This window comes from Oryzias latipes, chromosome 6 (genome assembly GCF_002234675.1).
Source record: "Oryzias latipes chromosome 6, ASM223467v1".
Lineage (NCBI taxonomy): Eukaryota > Metazoa > Chordata > Actinopteri > Beloniformes > Adrianichthyidae > Oryzias > Oryzias latipes.
Window position 1 is genome coordinate 27842055 of NC_019864.2, and position 18005 is coordinate 27860059.

The 18005-nt window shown below is 40.3% G+C and overlaps 2 protein-coding genes across 3 annotated transcripts; one reads left to right on the forward strand and one right to left on the reverse strand.

Moving 5' to 3' along the window:
* Window positions 1-808: 808 nt before the first annotated feature.
* On the reverse strand, window positions 809-3323 carry pdf (peptide deformylase, mitochondrial). The gene is made up of 3 exons (XM_023956046.1): window positions 3213-3323; window positions 2049-2679; window positions 809-1116 (listed from the first exon to the last, which is right to left on the reverse strand). The coding sequence occupies exons 2-3, from the start codon at window positions 2653-2655 to the stop codon at window positions 959-961; spliced, it is 765 nt and encodes a 254-aa protein (XP_023811814.1). The 5' UTR covers window positions 2656-2679; window positions 3213-3323; the 3' UTR covers window positions 809-958.
* Window positions 3324-3512: 189 nt separating this feature from the next.
* LOC101156085 lies at window positions 3513-10721 on the forward strand. 2 transcript variants are annotated; one of them, XM_020704235.2, is made up of 7 exons: window positions 3513-3828; window positions 4112-4335; window positions 4422-4523; window positions 5018-5119; window positions 6730-6843; window positions 6968-7076; window positions 8200-10721. In XM_020704235.2, the coding sequence occupies exons 1-7, from the start codon at window positions 3645-3647 to the stop codon at window positions 9675-9677; spliced, it is 2313 nt and encodes a 770-aa protein (XP_020559894.1). In that variant the 5' UTR covers window positions 3513-3644; the 3' UTR covers window positions 9678-10721. The 2 variants fall into 2 exon arrangements, with proteins under 2 accessions (XP_020559894.1, XP_011474926.1); XM_011476624.3 differs by having other exon boundaries at window positions 8221-10721.
* Window positions 10722-18005: the final 7284 nt, after the last annotated feature.

An 18005-nucleotide genomic window follows, 5' to 3' on the forward strand; every position in this document is an offset into this window, starting at 1 on the left:
AAATGTAGATATTGTTTGAATAATATATAAATGATCTACGTGAATGCTAAAGTTATGTTTGAATTTCACAAGAATATGTCAAAAGTCCCAGTCACACACTGGCGCCAACCTCCCACCAGAGGCAAGGTGGGGTTCAGTGTCTTGCCCAAGGACACTTCGACTCATGGGCGTGCAAGGCGGGAATCGAACCTGCATTCTTATGATTGTGGGTCGACCGCCCTACCACCCGCCCCCCTTCCTGTCACTGAGCAGTCAGAGCAGAGCCTGTGGCCTGCCAAGCACATTTTCTACATCATGATGCAATCTTTTTCAAATTAAATTTTTCCCATCTGCTCCTGATTCCTAAATATTCAAAACAAGAACTATTCAGAAATGCAATTTTGAGCTTAATTTTCTTAATATCGGTCTGCCATCATCTTTAGAAAAGATGTCAAAAACACCAAAATCATGAATTTCGTCGGCGTGGGTCTTTAAGCTAGGATTATTAGCAGCTGCTGTTCCACCATCACTTTTTTTCTCCAAGTACAACATTAATATTTCTGAAAAAACAAAAGTTCCTGATTCAAAAAACCCATTGATAGGTACTGGATCATGCTGAAATGACGTCACCTATATTGCACTAAAATAATTAAACACTTGAGAATCTTTGGAGCATTTTAACCTACAGTCTTGTGGATTTCTTCACATTTACACGTCATTTTTGTTTGGAACTGCCATGTTCTTATAGTGAGGACCAGTTGATGCTGGATAGCAATAAGTGAAGTGAAAAGATCTTCAGAAGCATTTTGGACAAAGAACACTGTGATAGTTGAGGTTGAAGGCCACAATATTTCCTTTTAATCGTTGAACAGCTCTGGTCTACAAACCGTTTTCCTCTCTGCTGCAGTGATGAAACCAGTCTCATCACACATTTCAAAAAAAGCTCAGACTGATCATTTTATGTGTGGTAATGTTCTCTCTACTCGTTGTAGGCTTGCCAGTTAATATTGATAAAGGTTTTGCTGTCCATGCGGTCGATATAGAGGATCCCATCCAGGTGGTCCATCTCGTGCTGGACGATGCGAGCCGCCCAGCCACTGGCCTGCCATGACACCGCTTCGGCTTTTTCATTCACACCTGACCAAAAACAGACCAAAGGTACTTCAGTGCTTCAGCTAATAAACACAGCTTGTGTGAGAGGTCCAGTTCAGTCAGTCACAGATTCTGTAAGTTATCCCCTAAAAAGCTGACTTTGGTCTGTAATGTTCATCAGAGATCCACTGAAACTGTGAGAGACAGAATGTGAAAAATAGAATCTAGGAAATGATATTGTTTGATTTTTTTTATGAATTTATTTGTATAAAGGCGAAGAAAACAAATATTTATCACTAACAAACAAGAATTCTTTCCCTTACAGACCTGTTACTTCTGCTTTAAGAAGCTATTCTATCCCCAAACTCTTTACCTGTTTGAACTGGTTATCTGGATAAAAGATGCTTGTCCACAGGCTTAAGCAATCACTGCAACCCCTCCATCATGACCACAGAGCTGTCAAAGGACACCAGGGACAAGAACTGGACTGGAATGAACCAACTTACAAAAACCAAGAAGCTTGGAGAGAAGAGATTAGCTGTTGGAGCAATTATTAGAAACTAGAAGAAATACAAGATCAATGAGACAATCTGCCCCCACCTGGAGCTCCATGCAAGATAGGAACATGTTCTCAATGGCTTACCTGGTTAAATAAAGCTTAAATAAAAAAAAGTAACAAAGGTTACTATAGTAACACACAACATCATTGTGGATTAAAATGCTGCAGAGCTACAAAGGTCGCCCTGCTTAAGCCACCACATGTCCAGACCTGTCTAAAGTTCACCGGAGGCAGATTGGGAGGTCATAAGGTCAGATAATACCAAAATGGAAAGAAAATCATAGTTTCTTTTTCACATTCTGTCTCTCACAGTTGAAGTGTATCTATAATGAACCTCTATTGTTTTTTTTAGCGAAGAACTTACAGAATCTGACTGAAAATCACTTTTTGATCCACTGTACGTATCCTGTGAGCGTACCTGACACTTCCACAGACAGATACCGTGGAACTGTAGCAGAGAATCCACAGATGCTTTCACAGGCCTCCTGAAACTGCACTGTCCGACCGTCCATCACCCTTAGTTGGGGGTTGACAAAAATCCTGAGGGGCTGGACGGTGATACCGCGTGCCTCCCTCACTGCTGGGGAGCTCTCCTCCAGCATCTTCTTTGGATATTCCAGAGCCAGGATGCGTAGCGGCACCCCAATCTGAGGGGCGCTTAGTCCGACACACTCGAGTTTACGCATGACTTTTACCATGTTCTTGATGACATGCTGGACCTCAGGGCCCATTATGGCTGCAGGGTCAACCGGAGCTGCATGAGAACGTAGGACAGGATCTCCTACTTGGCAAACATGAGTGTAAGGAGGACTTGGAGGAGATATGACTTTGCGTTTCATGTACTGGAGGTAGGAGCGAACTTTGACATTACTGGAGAGCGAACGTCTACTTGAGTGTGCAAGGTGAGCGGACACTGCTGTGTTTTGGATCACAGGTCTGAAACCCGAGCGCGGGGCTGTGAAAGCAGAAAGTCTGAAGCCCATCCAAGGGAGCTGGAGAAGACATGCAGAGGACTTTGAGGTCATGGTGCAGCTGCAGCATCAATAACCCTATGTGAACAGAAAAAGTGCACCACGTAATAATTTTGTAACAGGAAGAAAAAGCACATTTTAATTAATTTTTGTTACTTTCTTCAGATATCATATCCACTGCAAAAACAAGAAACGTTGAAATATATTGTGGGACTTTTTCAAAGTGAAGAAACGACGTGATGTAGTATTGATGTATTTGTTAATTAAAACAAGGCTACATTAGCAGAACATACATTATTTCAGTCATTACATGTGAATAAATCATAAACACCACCATGTTATTGTGGATGTAGGAAAAACTATATATTTTTTATAATACGAAAGGACAACATTTGAGAGTTTATAGACTGTAATTTAGATTTTTCTTTTTTAATAAGTGCCTTTAGCAGTAGGTCAAAATATAGGTAGGTTAGGTCAAAATTGTTGCATTCGTGCAACAATCATTCCTCCAAACAAAATACAGAATGCGTGTAAAGTTTCCGATTACTTAAATGTGGTATTTGGTACTATTGTATGAGGTAAATTAATTTAATTTAAAGAAATAGATATACCTTCTAGGAAGATTTGATTCTCTAACTAGCACCCATGAGCAAGAGAACACAAGCGTTTGTTAAAACCTCTTCCGGGTCACAGTAAACTTCAAATTAAAATTATTAAAGGTTAATGTTTGCCTCTCCACCTACGGTAATACATTTAACAATAATCTAAAAAAGATTTGCAGAGTGTTTAAAATCAAATATAATTTCTGAATTTAAAGTGCGTAACATTTAAAAACGTTATTTAAAAAAAAAATACAGAGAAGAGAGAGAAGACCGGAAGTAGTGCAACAGGTCCTCTATGGCAAGCGTCAAAGACCAAAACTCTACTGAAAACACAGTCCCTAGTGAGTTCAGCGTAAAAAGCGGCGGTTAGGACGAAGCTCCGTGGAGTCTGGACTTGCCAGTACATGTCCATTTAGGAGTGAATCACCAGGAGGTGGGTGGATGGGGCCTAAAGAGGCTGACCTGACTGGCTTTCAGCTTTATGGTTGGATAAGCGCGCAGCCTCTCATGATGATGGACGGAAGAGATCTGCAGCAGCAGGTTGGATGTTTGATGAAACTGAAGAAGTTGCCGGTCTGGATCATAGAGCATGTGTGGGCCCACAAGATCATGGATATCCGAGAAGGTTGGGTTTTTTTTTTTTACAAGATATCTTAAATATTTGTTTTCATTCGACAAACCATGAGCAATTAATAAAAACAAGAATAAACTGCAGAAGCATGATGGACTGTTGGCATTTTACCAGATGTTGATGAAACCAAACAGAGAGTTAGAGTCCAATGCTCCTACATACTTAATAATGGACAGAAACACGTAAACTACAGTTGTTGAATGGTCCGATTTCTAAAGCTCATGTAAAGGCATCACATTACATCATTTTGTGGTCATGCAGACTGTTTTCTTCTCAGTTGTTGACTCCTCCAGCTGGCCAGATGTGGATTCCCAGCCACAGAGCTTGGAGGACTCCTGGAGGCTGCGTGTCACCGCCGCGCAGGTTTACTCCATCATGAAGAGCAGAGACATGCAGAACTTTGAGAAAGTCTTGGGCTTTCTGGAAACCACTCACAAGCTTTTACCCCGACTGGTGCCAGCCATCAAACACATGAAGATCGTGTTTGGTCTCAAAACCATGGTGAGGAGGACACAACATCCCAATTCTACAGTTTTTATCTGCAGCTCAAAGCCATTTTTGGGGGATTGCTCTTTTTTTTTTTGCAGGTCATCATGTGGATGTTGAAGGAACACAAAGGAATGGTTGAAACTGTGTCAAAAATAATGCAGTTCTTCCCAAATAAACTCCCTCAATACCAGGATCAGTGTGTAAGTGACTGACACTGTGTGACTGTATGTACGTGTTTGGTTAACATTCGCCATTATTAAAGATGGGGAATGCAACCATTCAGACGAACCGATTTGACCAGAAATGATGCAAATTTAACTTAACACTTGAAGCCTATAAAGTGTCATTTAATACTAAACCTTCTAATAATTTTGAGAATCTTTTCTAAATTTTTATCCTTAATAAGGTGGACTTGTAGCAAACCATCACAATTCCACCACCATGTTTAACCATTACTTTAATGCCTTTTCAGGCAGTCAGATCCTTAAAAAATATTTGTTTGATTGGAGAGAGATCTGGTCAATTACTATTGACTATTCAGGAGCATGATGAGCATAATGTTTTTTTTTTTTTTAAAGTATTTTGAAATGTATTTGGGGGGTTTTCGGACCCAACCTCCTTGCATTTAAAAAATACTAATTGAAATGATTATACTTTTACTTTATTTATGTTATGTGTTTTTCTGGTTTTATAGAGCCCACGAGAAATGTTTGTCATGAGAAAGAATCACTTGGACTTTAGGAATCTGGCTCAAGCTCTCGCTGTAGACAAAGAACGACTCGACGATTACATAAAGGTAAAGGTAGTTAGTGTTTACAGTCCCGCTCTAATTGTCTTTTGATCTACTTTTAAAGTGTTCCCTGTGGTCTTTTAATTAGAATTATGCCGTTTTTAGCAAAGAAAAATCAAACAACCTGTGTTGTTTGATTTCTAGGACATAATTTCTGTAGAGCTGCAGTAGTTTTTTAGAAATTCACCTCTGAGTTGTGGGGGTAACATTGGCGTGGAGCAACCACGCCCTCCTTCCCCTCCCTGTTGCTGGTAACTTGTATATAGAAGCTTTTTTAGTTTTTCAAATTGCATTTTTTCGTTTGTCCTGATTTGTAAAGATTTGCAAATTTTATTATAAATGTCCTCCATCACCCAATAAACCACAAATTTAATCAGAATGAGTCTTTAAAGTGCATTTTGTGAGCTTATGATTTCTTGCCTCATTCTTTTTTTTACCAGTTACATCAATATTGACTATTCCAGCATAGTTTTGTCAAGTTGTGCTTTATTTATGTTTAAATATGTTTTATTATGCATTTATTTGTTCAGGAAAAACGAGAAAAACGTTGGTTCTGTGCTTTATTATTTTGTCCAGCAGAGGGCGCTGTTGCGCTACTCGTTTATAATAATACAAGTTTCATTTCCTACTGTAATCTTATCATATATAAACCATTCACGTAGTTTTTCAGAATCACACAATATTCAGATAAAAAAAATTTCTCCTTAATTTCTAAACTCAACCACCGACTTTTAGTAGGAAAAAGAAAAAAGCAATACTGAAGTAAAATATTTAGCTCTTTTAAACACTGTAACTTGAGTTTATGCCATAAACTTCAAGGATTAAAGATCTGATGTCTAAGCAGGACCTGGAAAAACTGGTTCATGCTTTTATCTTTCGTCGACTTGACTACTGTAACAGTGTTTTTAGAGGGCGACAAAACAAAAATCCATCTGAAAACTGGAGCCTATTCAGAGCTGCTATTTGAGTTCTCACAGAACCGAAGAAACAGAACCCCTAGGTCCAGTTCTGAGGTCTTTCCACTGGTGAGCTGTCTACCAGAGGACAGACTTTAAAGTTCTGGTTCTGGTTTAGCACCACAATATACGATTGACCTCCTGACCCAGTACCACTCTGGTCATCTGAATCTGGTCGTTTGTCAGCTCCTGGAGTAGAAGCTGCATTCAGCTTTTTCTGGAACAGACCTCCAGAAAGTCTTAGATCAGCTGAAACAGTTTATATACATCCAGGTTAAAGACTCACCTGTTCTCAGTTTTATTCAAAAGTTTACATCTGCACATTTCATTTGAAATTTCTTTAGTAATCACTCCAATGCAATTTCTATGACATTTTTTGTTGTTGCTTTTATTTAAAACACTTTGAACTGTTTTTGTACATAAAATGTGCTGAACAAATAAACCTGCTTTGCCGTTTAATATATGTGTTTGACTTTTGCAAGATTAATTTCTGTATGTTTTTCTTTTGTTTAAGTTCTGGTTCAGAAGCACTTATTTCTTTGTTGTTTGTTTGAGTTTGTCCTCACAACATACTCAAGTGTGACGTGTGTCGTGAAGAACTGCAAGAAGCAATTACTGTGGTGAGACTGAAATGTCTCTGATTCGGTCCTTTTGTCTTAGACTGAGATGGAGCAGCAGTACGGAGAACACTACGCCCAGAAAGTGGAAGACAGGCTGCTGCTCTACCTCCACGAGCTGGAAGCTGCGTTGCCAGGGGAAACCTACATTGATAAGGTGAATATCGGTGTTTGCCTCTTTAAAAGACAGTCCCCTGCCGTCAAAGGTTGCATTCGTGGATATTTTCCTTTGAAATGTTCAAACTCGTTCACTATTTTCTATTCATAAATGTGATTTGCAGATCATGAGGAAAGAAAGTCCTGTGACGGAGGAAGAAAAGTTACTTTTGGAGGTAATAACGTCAAACTCTGCTACAATTGCAGCAACGCTGAGGAATCTGCTGCACTGTGGTGAGAAAATAATGCAACACATAACAGCATTTCTGCACAAAATGTTGCATGAAAAAGAGAAAGAAACTCTTTTCTCTGAAATCTTGTATTTAAACATTAAACTGTTTTGCCTCCATCGCAGTTTAATTAAGTTAAAGTCTACAAAACTGTTATATTACAACGGAGTCATTACTTTACCACATTCAATTTTGTTTATTACAGGATTTAATAAAAAAAACATTTTTTTTCAAGTCTAAATTTGGGTAAATGCATATTTTATTTGGCATCATTTAACATTTTAATTATTATTTATTTATAAAACCTAAATCTCTAAATCGAACATTAATGTCCCACTGCAATAAAAATAGTGTCTTTGGTGTTTTTAACATGCATTTTCTGATAATGGAGGACATATATAAAGGAAATTAAACTCGAAACTGCATTTTTGAGTATTTATTTATTCAAAAAGTTGTAAATCAGGAGCAGCTGTATTTCTAATGAACTTTGTCGCTCTGCAGAAACTATGTCCTAGAAAAAGACACAGGTTTTTAGATTATGGCTAAAAATGGCATAGATCAAGAGATGATCGGAGTGGGACTTAAAGGAAATTCACTTACAGCAATAAGTAACATTTTTGATTGCACTATTATTCATTCCTAATATGTTTGTAGGATCATTTTGTCTCTTTGTATATTGGCTCAAGTTTTTAAAAATACTTTTTTTTTCTTTGTTTTTTATTTACAGATTTAACTCTGAGGTTTTTTCCTGCAGAGCATCATGATCTCTGTAGTTTTCAGTCCTTAGTTTTGTGTTTTGCTTAAATGAGTGGATTTTAAACGGTTTTAAAAACCTTTTTCAGATTGATAAATTGCATCACTTTAACTGCTTTAAATCTTTATTTCTTCCTCTTTTGTGCTGATAAACAGCCTAAAGCTTCAAATCAGCAAAAAAAAAAGCAATTTTTTTAGGAAGTGATCCAATTTCTGATCATTCAAATACATTTGGTTCCCTGCATTTGGCCAAAGTTGATGTTTATTATCCATATAACCCGTAGGAGTTAAGTCAGTTTGAACCGTTTTTGAACGCTGAAGTTGGATCTTTTCTTGTCTCTACACTGACCTAAAAATATCTGCTGATTCATCAGATGTTGCTACCTGTCATCCAGCCAGGATTTCTGCATCACCGGAAAACAGAAACCGAACAGAAAGCTCAGAAGTCTCTGAGACACCTCTGTGTGGGAGTTCATCTCTTCCTAAATTTGGAGAAGGTAAACCTCCGTGTGAACGTCACCTGGAGGTCCTGAGAAGCAGCAAAGAGCCAGCATGTGAGGCGTCTAGAAACAGTTTCCTCCTGCTGGAGAACAGAAGTGACTCCAGTGATGGAGGACGACAGCAGCAGCAGCAGCAGCAGCAGCAGCGGGTTGGCGCTTTAAAGACGGTGGAGGAGGAGAGCAGAAACCAGACCAGCCCGCCTCAGTTCTGCTCTAAACACCAGCGATGGGTGCAGAGCATCCTGCGAGGATGTCCAGATGAATGCTCAGAGGAGCTGCTGAACCAGATCAAAGCCTCTTCATCCCCTCTGCTGTTCCAGTCATCCTCATCCAGCTCTTCATCACAGGATCTCACACCATCTGACCTTGTTCCTTGTCCTCAACCAGCAGCTCAGGCGGCAAAACCAGAAAAACGCGGAGAGGATCTAAGGTCAGGAACAGATGAATCTCTGCCGCAGCCTTTCTCATCAGGAGGCGCCGCCCCGCCTACTCTACTGTTTCCAGTCATCCGATTGGTGGACATCGCCCCCATGGGGTCGAGCTGCTCTACTCCTAAATCTCAAACATGGTCAGAGCATTGTGTTGTGCCCAGCAGCAAAGGGTCGTCCAGTCCTCGGGCTCTCACTTCTCCACGCTCCACAGAACCTTTTCCGCACATGCACACTGCGCCGGTACCCCGGCCCGTTTCTGCTCCTGCCAGCCTTCAACCTGGAGCAAAAAAGACTTTTTCAAAACTGTCCAGGAAGTTCAGGCACGCAGCTAACACCGCCAGTCCATCACAGACCATAACATTAAAGCCGTCTGAAGATTCTGCAAAGAGGACTATTTCAGTAAATTACCCACCTTCCTCTACGAGCTTTGATATTCCCTCATCCTCACATGTAGATGTTCCTTCAAGGTTTGCTTCCAAATCATCCCATTTTCCATCAGCTAGTCCGTCCAAGCAGGAGCTTTTTTCTTCCAAGTTGTGCCAGAACGTTTTCCAGCAGAAACGTGACCGGCGTCACCGTCCGACTCGACGGACCAAACGTTTTCCGCCAAGATCCGTTCCAACCTCCTCACCCATCTCCTCCGGCTCTGAAGCCACGCCTCACAGAAACCAACCGTCCAACCGGCTGCAGCCCGTTGTGGCTCTCACCAGACTGAGCACCGAGGAGTGTCGGCGACTGACCGCCGCGAAGCAAGGCAGCAGCGGCGAGGAGAAGACAGATATGCAAGAAAGCTCCGATTCCTCGTTTGACGTGAACGCTCTTTACTCCACGGGTTCCTCCGACAGCGAATGCGACGACTCGCTTCATTCTGACCCCAGCTACAGGCCCCATAAAAAAAAAGAAAGCTTTTTAAGACTATGAGAGTGGGCGGAGTCTGAATTAGTAGACTTTCTCTGACAAATTTAAAAAACTTTATTTTAAACGTTAACCATCATTTATTCTCTCAATCATTCAAAGGACCAGAGCAGGTGGTGGATAAGCATCAGCCAGAATTGGATTTTGTGCAACACAAGTATTTGAATGAATTTTCATTGTGAAAATGTAACACAAGCAGAAAAGCCACAAAAAACAAAGATGACATTTATTTATATAAGATTTCCATCGAATTCTCAAAATAATTTATTCCAATGAATGTGAAATTCCCAAGTTAGAGTCAAAATCTCCCAAAATTTCCATCTACAGCACAATTGTGTGTTTTTAAGTTCCAGTGTTTTTAGCTTTTAATAATATTGTATTATAGTTTGCAGGTTTTTTTTTGTAATACTTGATAACTGTAATATGTTCTTTAGGTGAAGGAGTAGGGATGCTGTATCACAGCCTGTTTTACAGTTTTTTTTAAAGTAAGAAGTTTGCAGAAATGGTGACTTCCAGCCATAGATTTAATGGCTGTTTTTACAAGCAGGGCTTATTAAACAAACAACAACCATGAAGCAGCTTTAAATCCAGCTTAGACTGCAGTTTAATGAGGCAAAGAAGACAAATATATGTCTTTGTTAACCCTTGGTCAAACTGATTTGAGATTTGACATGAATGTGTAGCTTTATGAATTAGAATTTCAACAAACACACCAAAGGTTTTTCATGAACATTTCTCATAAAACCGCCTCCTGTGCCTTGTAGGCATGAATTAATGAAGTGAATGGCTTTGCTTTTATGGACGTGGTTTAGAAATATAGTGATGTTTGCTATTTTGTAGTTTAACTGCTGTGTGCTTCAGCAAACGGGATAAATTCCCTCTAAACTGAGAGATCTGAAAGGACAGATTAAATGATTTGCTCATATTTTTGGGATTTTTTTGCTTGTTTCATTTTAAGTTAAACATTTGAAATGTTTCTTAACATTCCAGAGCTGATATTCCAGGTGTTTGTAAGAGTAAAAACTATGAAAAATAAAAAAATATTACTGAGTTTTTTCTGTCTTTACATACAAAAATATGATTTAGCTTGGCCTTCATCCAGCCTTCCATCCATCTGTCCATCTTTTCCTCCTCATCTGGGGCCGGGTCACAGAGGCGGCAACCACTTCTAGCTCTTCTAACTCTTGAGCGGCTTTCAATTAAGGATTTTGTAGGACCTTTTTTTTTAACACAACTTTGCAAAACTTAAGGATTTGCTGAAAACTTTTTACTGCTTTGCTTTTATAAGAAACCTGATTGAATCATTTTCTACATTTATTCTGTATCAAAACAGTTCTTCTGTTTAATATCTTATTCAAACCTTTTTACAAATCCAAAATGTAGATCTAAACTAAAGCAAATAGTATCAATGTCCTTCATGAAGGCTGGATGTGAAAAGAATCAGACGCCTGATCTGATTTCTTCTGTCAGCGAGTATCTTCCCAGCTTTTGAGATTTTCTTAAGAGGAACAGATGTTGCCACAATGCACATTCTACCCTCCATCATCTTCACCAGCTGTGGAAAGATGCCTCAGCCTGATTGCTGACCCTTCAAAATAAAATACTGGTAGACGTTAAACTCAGGCTGACCACTGATATAAGCAGTGAAAGGGGAAAAAGCTCTCAGAGACGAATTGACAAAGAAGCATGACAAATCTCTACTGCCTCTGTTGCATCCTGGATCATCCCCGGCGTTTCCTCCCAATGGGAGAGGAGAGAGGAGCTAAAACTCTACTCTGAACTCCTCTCAGGTGTTTGGAGAACCTCACTTTATCTCTGAGATAGCACCTGCAGAGGACATGCATTTTAGCTGCTTGTATCTGGAATCTTCTTTCTGTCATGACCAAAACTTTATAACCATAGCTGTGGTGGGAACATGGCAAATTGAGAGTTTTGAATACAGCTACTGCATTACTGCAACCGCTACACTCATTGGCATGTCAATCTCACGTTCAATCCTTCCCTTGCTCATGAAGAAATTCAGCCTCCACAACTTCTCCAACCCATCTTCTTCTGGTTGAGGCCTCAGAGACACAGGTGGCGATTCACATTCCAGTCACTTCATACTCGACTGTGAATTGCCTCAGTGCCCATTGAAGGTCCTGGTGGAACAGAAGATCATCATCTGCCAAAAGCAAATCCTGTGGTTCCCAAACCAACCCTTGAACTGCATCTAGAAATTATACCCATTAACTTATGAAGACCAAAGGGCTGGAGTCCAACATGTACTGGGAACAGTTTTTACTTACTTGCCAGCAACGCAAACCAAGCTTCCGCTTTGCTTGTACAGAGACTGGACGGTCCTTAGAGGAGGACCAACACCCCATACTTCAGTAGAACAGTAAAACAATGGAGTCCCCAGAGGAAGTACTTTCTAAAATCCCTCCAAGAAGGCTGGGTATGCTGCACTTCTGAGACCTGGCCTGGGGGAACGAGACCCTCTGAACTTCAGCCTATGAGGACTGAGGAGTGGGGCTGCGAGCAAAGCCCCACCAGCCCGTCACATCCCACCACAGACAACTCCAGAGTGGAAAAGAGTCCATCTTCTCTTGAGGAGTTGGCTTTCAGAGCCCTAACTGTGCGTGGAGGTGAAGCCAACTATCTTTAGCTGGTACTGCTCTGTCTCCTGCACAAGTTCAGCCTTTGTTCCACTCAATGAGGTGTCACTCAACTCTCAACACCTTTTTTCGCTGATTTTCTTTCATCTTTCTGGAAGTTTTAGAAGAAAATCTGCATCCAAAACATTTCATTTTTAATCAAGTATTTCCGGCAATCTGTCCCCTATCACTGTTTAGTCACCGGGTTGCTGGAGCCAATCTCAGCTGGCGTCAGACACTTCCACTAAATTATGTCATTTTACAGTTGAATTTCCAATTCGTCTCTTGCTTCCACTGTAGATTTCACACAACCTCCAATAAAAGCTGCTCACATTCACGTGCACGGCTGAAGTAACAAAGAGGTATGTGATGTTTTTCTTCTGCACAGCAGGTCAGCCCTATCCCAACTTACTCTCCGGAGGCTTTGCTTTATTCACTGATGTTTTTAGGATTAATGGATCATCATAGCAAGTCAGATGTTTGATTATAGGTTCTGAATTCTGTCTTTGTTAGGAATGATTAGAAACAGAATAGTTAGAAACTCCCTTTTGCATTTTATTAAACTAACTTCTACCTTTTATTACACTAATGGCTTAACCTCGATTAACTATGTATTATCATCTCAAAATTATATTACACTCCAGACAGAGCACAACTAAGACTATTGTCTCGCAAACATTCCTTTAACATCCTCCCTTTTCATCTTTGTGTGTTCTGGTGTATGCGTTCTGGCAAATGTCTGCAAGAGATCTGACACTTTAGGTGCTCTGACCTTCGAGCATCTAGCCTGCAACAGTCTGTGGGTGTGTTTTTCACACCATGATCCATCGAATGAGGTCCTGAATATGCAAATGCAAGGTATATATGCCAGGCCTTTTGCTGAACCCCGTTGTTCGGACTTTGAATGCACCATGTTCATCTGTCTGTCCCCTTCGTGTTTGTGCGAAGTAAAACCTCCACAAAAGATAAGTAACTGTCTCTGAGTCGTTATTCATTTATTTCTGTGTGCAAGAAACTGACGGGTATGAACCTAAAATTTAATACAGTCCTTTCTAGAAAATCCAGTTTCTTCACAGTCTTCATGTTCCAAAATGAATGAACGTTAGTGAGTTTCAAATGCGTTAGAGTACACAAAAAATATCACCAAAGTTGTTTATTTATTTGTTTTTGGTCTTTTTTTTTTACCAAATCAAATTAAAAATAATTTTTTGTTTCTATTTTTATTTGGAGTAAAAGAAATAAAATAAAATAAATAGTTGAAGGGTCAGATCTGCATTTTGGACAAAATCAAATTATCTTAAGCAATAAAAGTGATGTGTCAGAGTTTATGCTTTGATTTATTCATTTAGTCTCAGCTTCAGAAGTCAAAAATTGCTAAAACACATTTTCTGAAACACTAGGGTCGGCAACCTTTTTTACTCAAAGAGCCATTTGGGACCGCCCCTAATAAAAAAGAAAGCACCCGGAGCCACAACCCGTTTTGACATCATTATATATATTATGCATGTATATATTATTCAAAGGTGCTCATTACGTCAATCGCAATCGACCGGTCGATCTTCAATGACATGAGTGTAGATCGCGGGCCAGAAAAGATAAAAAAAAAAAAAAGTACTTCTTTAAAATCCACCAGCCAATCAAAACCCTTGATTGACATGTAGATTGGCCAATCGGACATCGTCTGAAGCATACTTCGCTGCAAATGCACATTATGTTCTTTAAAGGTTGATACCGCGGCCGCGTGTGGGAGGAGCTACTGCTTCTGGTCTGATCGCTGCATGGAGCGATATGGTAATCAATGCATGGTAGACACTGAGAATGTGGAGAGATCAGGTTTATTAATTTGAAGAGTTCTACTTGGTAATCATGTTTCCATGTTTGAGTTCATAAAATCATCACAGAGAAAGTCTCTGCTTCAACTCCCGCAGTGAAAGCTGCGTCTCAATCTGACGCCCGTGTTTGCATCTCTCTGACAGTTTGAAGCCAAAGCCCCCTCCTCCGCCTCTCTATCTGCTTTTCCTCTCTACCTGTTCACCTGTTCACATCCTCTGCAGCTGAGAGTGGTTTCCCCCGCGCTCCTCAGTGTGTCCTACACAGAGAGCGCAAAATACGGTAGTCGGGGCGCTCCAGCGCAGCACAAGGATGAAAGAGCCGGACGCAGGTTATAGCGGGGATAGAGCGGGTTAAGAAAATGAATGGAAGAAGGCGGCCTGCTGAAGAAATATTCAATATTGTACACATTTTATTATTAGTCTGAACTATCTTTTATTTAGAAAAATCTTTTATTTTATCAGTCCAGAATGAAAAAAAAACATCAACAGAAGCTGTGTTGGGCGGTTTTTGGCTGGGTCTGGCGGTTTTCAGATGACTTTTGGGCTAGAAACCTGTGACTCTGTCTGGCAACGCTGGCGCGAACTCTCAGTCTGTCATCAGCGAGTTGGTCTCTGCCCCGCAGCACGTCAAGTTCCCGGCAGAAGATCGGAGTGTTTATTGAAGCCGCCCCGCGTGTCTCCTCCTGCTATCAGCTCTGCAGTTCTCGCCCGATAAATACGAGCTCATTACAAAGCTGTTTTTTACGTGGCTCGCGCTTCGTGCGGAGCCATCAGCGCCTTTGAAATGCCATGAAAAATGAACAAACTAAAATAAAATTTAATTATTATAAAATACTCATTATTTTCCAAAGTCACAGGGAGCCACAACAGAAGGATGAAAGAGCCACATGTGGCTCCGGAGCCATGGGTTGCCGACCCCTGCACTAGACCAATTTTAACAAACACCACCAAATACAATATTTTAATATAAGCTAAAGCATAAAGATAAGCTCAAGCAAAATACTTGACCCTTGAGTCAAAATCTCACTTTGAGACTGTTGTCAAAACTAACACACAGCAAACAATAAAATACTTGACACATTTTGTTCCCCAAATGTTTGCTCACAGATTCCCACTTATTGCACTTCTTTGTCTTTGAGCCGGTTCAGGCCAGAGGACTTCATCCTGTCTGAGCAGCTGCTCTCTGTCCTCTGCTGATTGCTTCACTCGTTTCACCTGTGGCCTCCTCTAGTTAAGCAGCTCTCTCACTTCACCTGATGCCAAAGTGTTAAAGTTCGGTAGCTTTTTCCTCTGGCCCTGTTTTCTGCCCTTACCTATGAATTTGTGCAAAACTGTCTTTGTATTTCTGGATTTGGAGTTGGATGCTGGCCCTCCTGAGCTAAAAGACCTCCTGCATAACCCTGTTCCTGCGACATCAGGGGAGATTCCTTCCATCATCCCTGAGTGAGTAACCAACCCTCCTTTTTACCTAGAAGTTTCTTGGTGTTATTGTGAGTGGTTGCTAACAAACCGTTCTTGTTTAGTGACACCCCCCCCCCCCCTGCTCTGCTGATCAGGAGGATTCTGAGGTCTCAAGCTCCACATCTATTTTGTTAAACTTTTCTGAGTTAATAAACATCTTTCATTATCCAGCAAAGTCTGTATCTCATTGGGGTTCTGCATTAGTGAGAAACATCCACATCACAGGGAATGTTCACCCTAGCAAGACTACAGGAAAAGGATGTTTTGTGCCTAACAGGACTCTGTTTTCCCGATTGTGTAGTTGTGTCTTGATCACCTTCCAACGCCAAGCAGAGGAAGATTCTTCAACTGGGTTAAGGAATGGACAATGAGGTGGAGGGAAAACAAGGGATTTGTGTTGATGAGCAGACTTGTGAAAACTGTCACTTTTGACTACAACAAAATCTATATTTCATTTTCTTGCTGAATATCCTATGAACAATGCCACATATCCTTTGACTCTGAGGTCATGCTGTGAACCAACACATGGTCAATAACTGTTGCTGTAAGGATTGTGCAGTTTGGTTTTTCAGTAATGCTTTTGGTCATATTTCCAGTCACTTCATGTTCATGTTAATAATCATCACTGTTTTCATTTCAATTAACTGGACTAGAAGTGTCTTTACTCTGGGTATGTTGGTTCCAAAAGACCGGATAAGAGTTAGCGTAATTACGCTCGACTTGGTAACCCTGGGTTAATCCGCATATACGGCAAGTACATAAAGACATTCTCGATAGATCCCTGATTTCCGGAGTCACCATGGAAATGCGGAGAAGAGCCCCGTACCTAACCCCAGTGAGAGTCGGAGATTTTTGACGGCGTATGAAGATTATACGTCCATCAAAGTTATGGGGCTGCATCAGCAAAAAAGAGTTTTGTGCTTGGAGAAAAAAACGGACAAAGTAAACGCACGAGTTTTATTTTCATTGTGACTCGTATATATTTATAACTTATCCAACTTAAATGAATACATCAATTGGTAAGGAATTGAGTTATATTTATTCAAGCTAATTCCTTATGTCTACCCAACTCTTTCTTTTTTTTTTTTTTTTTAACAACTCAAATTTACATATTTATCTGACTGTCATTACTTGATTTCAATTAAATGTTTTTCTATCTTTTATTGTACTTCTTGGACTCATGTCTAAGTTTGAGCCTGCAGTTATACCGGTACTCATTTTTATAGCAAAATTGAAACAAAATGGATTCAAAACATGAATCATTTCTCGGACTATACCATTACATCAAAGTGGTAGAGCTGCTAAATAAACTCTTCATCCTCTCACTCATGGTGCTGAAAGAATTAAACATAACTTGGCAAAACCCAGTAAAACTGAACACATTTGGTCAAAAACCCAAACTTAAACCCAAATCCGTCCAGACAGGCAAAAGGAATGGCATCCCACAATCATCCCTTGCGGTGCCGATCTAACCGCACCAAAGTTACACCTACTTAATTGAATTGATTTGAATAAAAGTAAAATGTCTGGGAACTTATTTTTAAGCTGACTTAACTAAAAAGAAATTATTTATCTTAACTGAAGCAAATGATTAGATCAAATTAAAAGTTTAGCTTTCCAACATCCATACGTGGTCTTATCACCCTTTCATAGTGGAAAAAGTGTTTGAGCTTCTTCATCCACTAAATCATCTCCAAATGGACACGCCATGCTGCTTCACCTCTCGGAAAACAAACCAACCTTCAACTAAACATGCTCCAGACCAGGTTATGTTCAGAGCATCAGTTGCTATGGCAACTTGACGTATCCCTAAAACAAACCTTCTTTTTGGAACCGAAAGCTGAGGTTATCCGCTTCCTTAGCCTCAAACTTACTGTGGTAACTAGCATAATCTGCTTTCTGGAATACCCCCCTGTTTCTCGATATACATTGGGATTGAATCAACACATCTGGTCTGGTTTGCTGGTTTGCCTTTCTCTGTTGTCTGTCTCGGCAAAGCTGCTCAGTTGTTGCATAGCTGTCCTTGTATTCACTGCAGTTAATTTGAAAGAAGTCTTCAGTTTCGATCAGTTGTGTTGATGACTGCTGTGTTGGAGCAGAGTTTTGTCTCTTTGTGTCTTGAATGCAGCTGTGTTAAAGTGAGACTGTGCCAAGTGCTCTGCAAAGAGACTCAGTTTTTCAAATTATGCTCTAGGTTAAGAGCAGAGTGAAGTTTTTGGGAAAAGAGTAACAGCAATGGATGGACTGGTTCAAAGAATTGCACTTTATGTTTTTAGCAATGTAGAAACTGTTATATTATCAGGTTTGCATGTGACGACGCAGTGGAATCACATGGATCTCTGTATACGTCTGTGCCACATCTGTTTCATCTTAGCTGCGTATGGGACCATCCTTGAAAGCAGCCA

Bases quoted from the DNA above. Each gene is read 5' to 3' on its own strand.
- LOC101156085 (XM_020704235.2), top strand. From the start codon at position 3,645: ATGGGGCCTAAAGAGGCTGACCTGACTGGCTTTCAGCTTTATGGTTGG. The intron at 3,829-4,111 runs GTTGGGTTTTTT...TTTTCTTCTCAG, and splicing joins GATCATGGATATCCGAGAAG to TTGTTGACTCCTCCAGCTGG. The intron at 6,844-6,967 runs GTGAATATCGGT...TGTGATTTGCAG, and splicing joins GGGAAACCTACATTGATAAG to ATCATGAGGAAAGAAAGTCC.
- pdf (XM_023956046.1), bottom strand. From the start codon at position 2,655: ATGACCTCAAAGTCCTCTGCATGTCTTCTCCAGCTCCCTTGGATGGGC. The intron at 1,117-2,048 runs GTACGCTCACAG...GTTTTTGGTCAG, and splicing joins TCTGTCTGTGGAAGTGTCAG to GTGTGAATGAAAAAGCCGAA.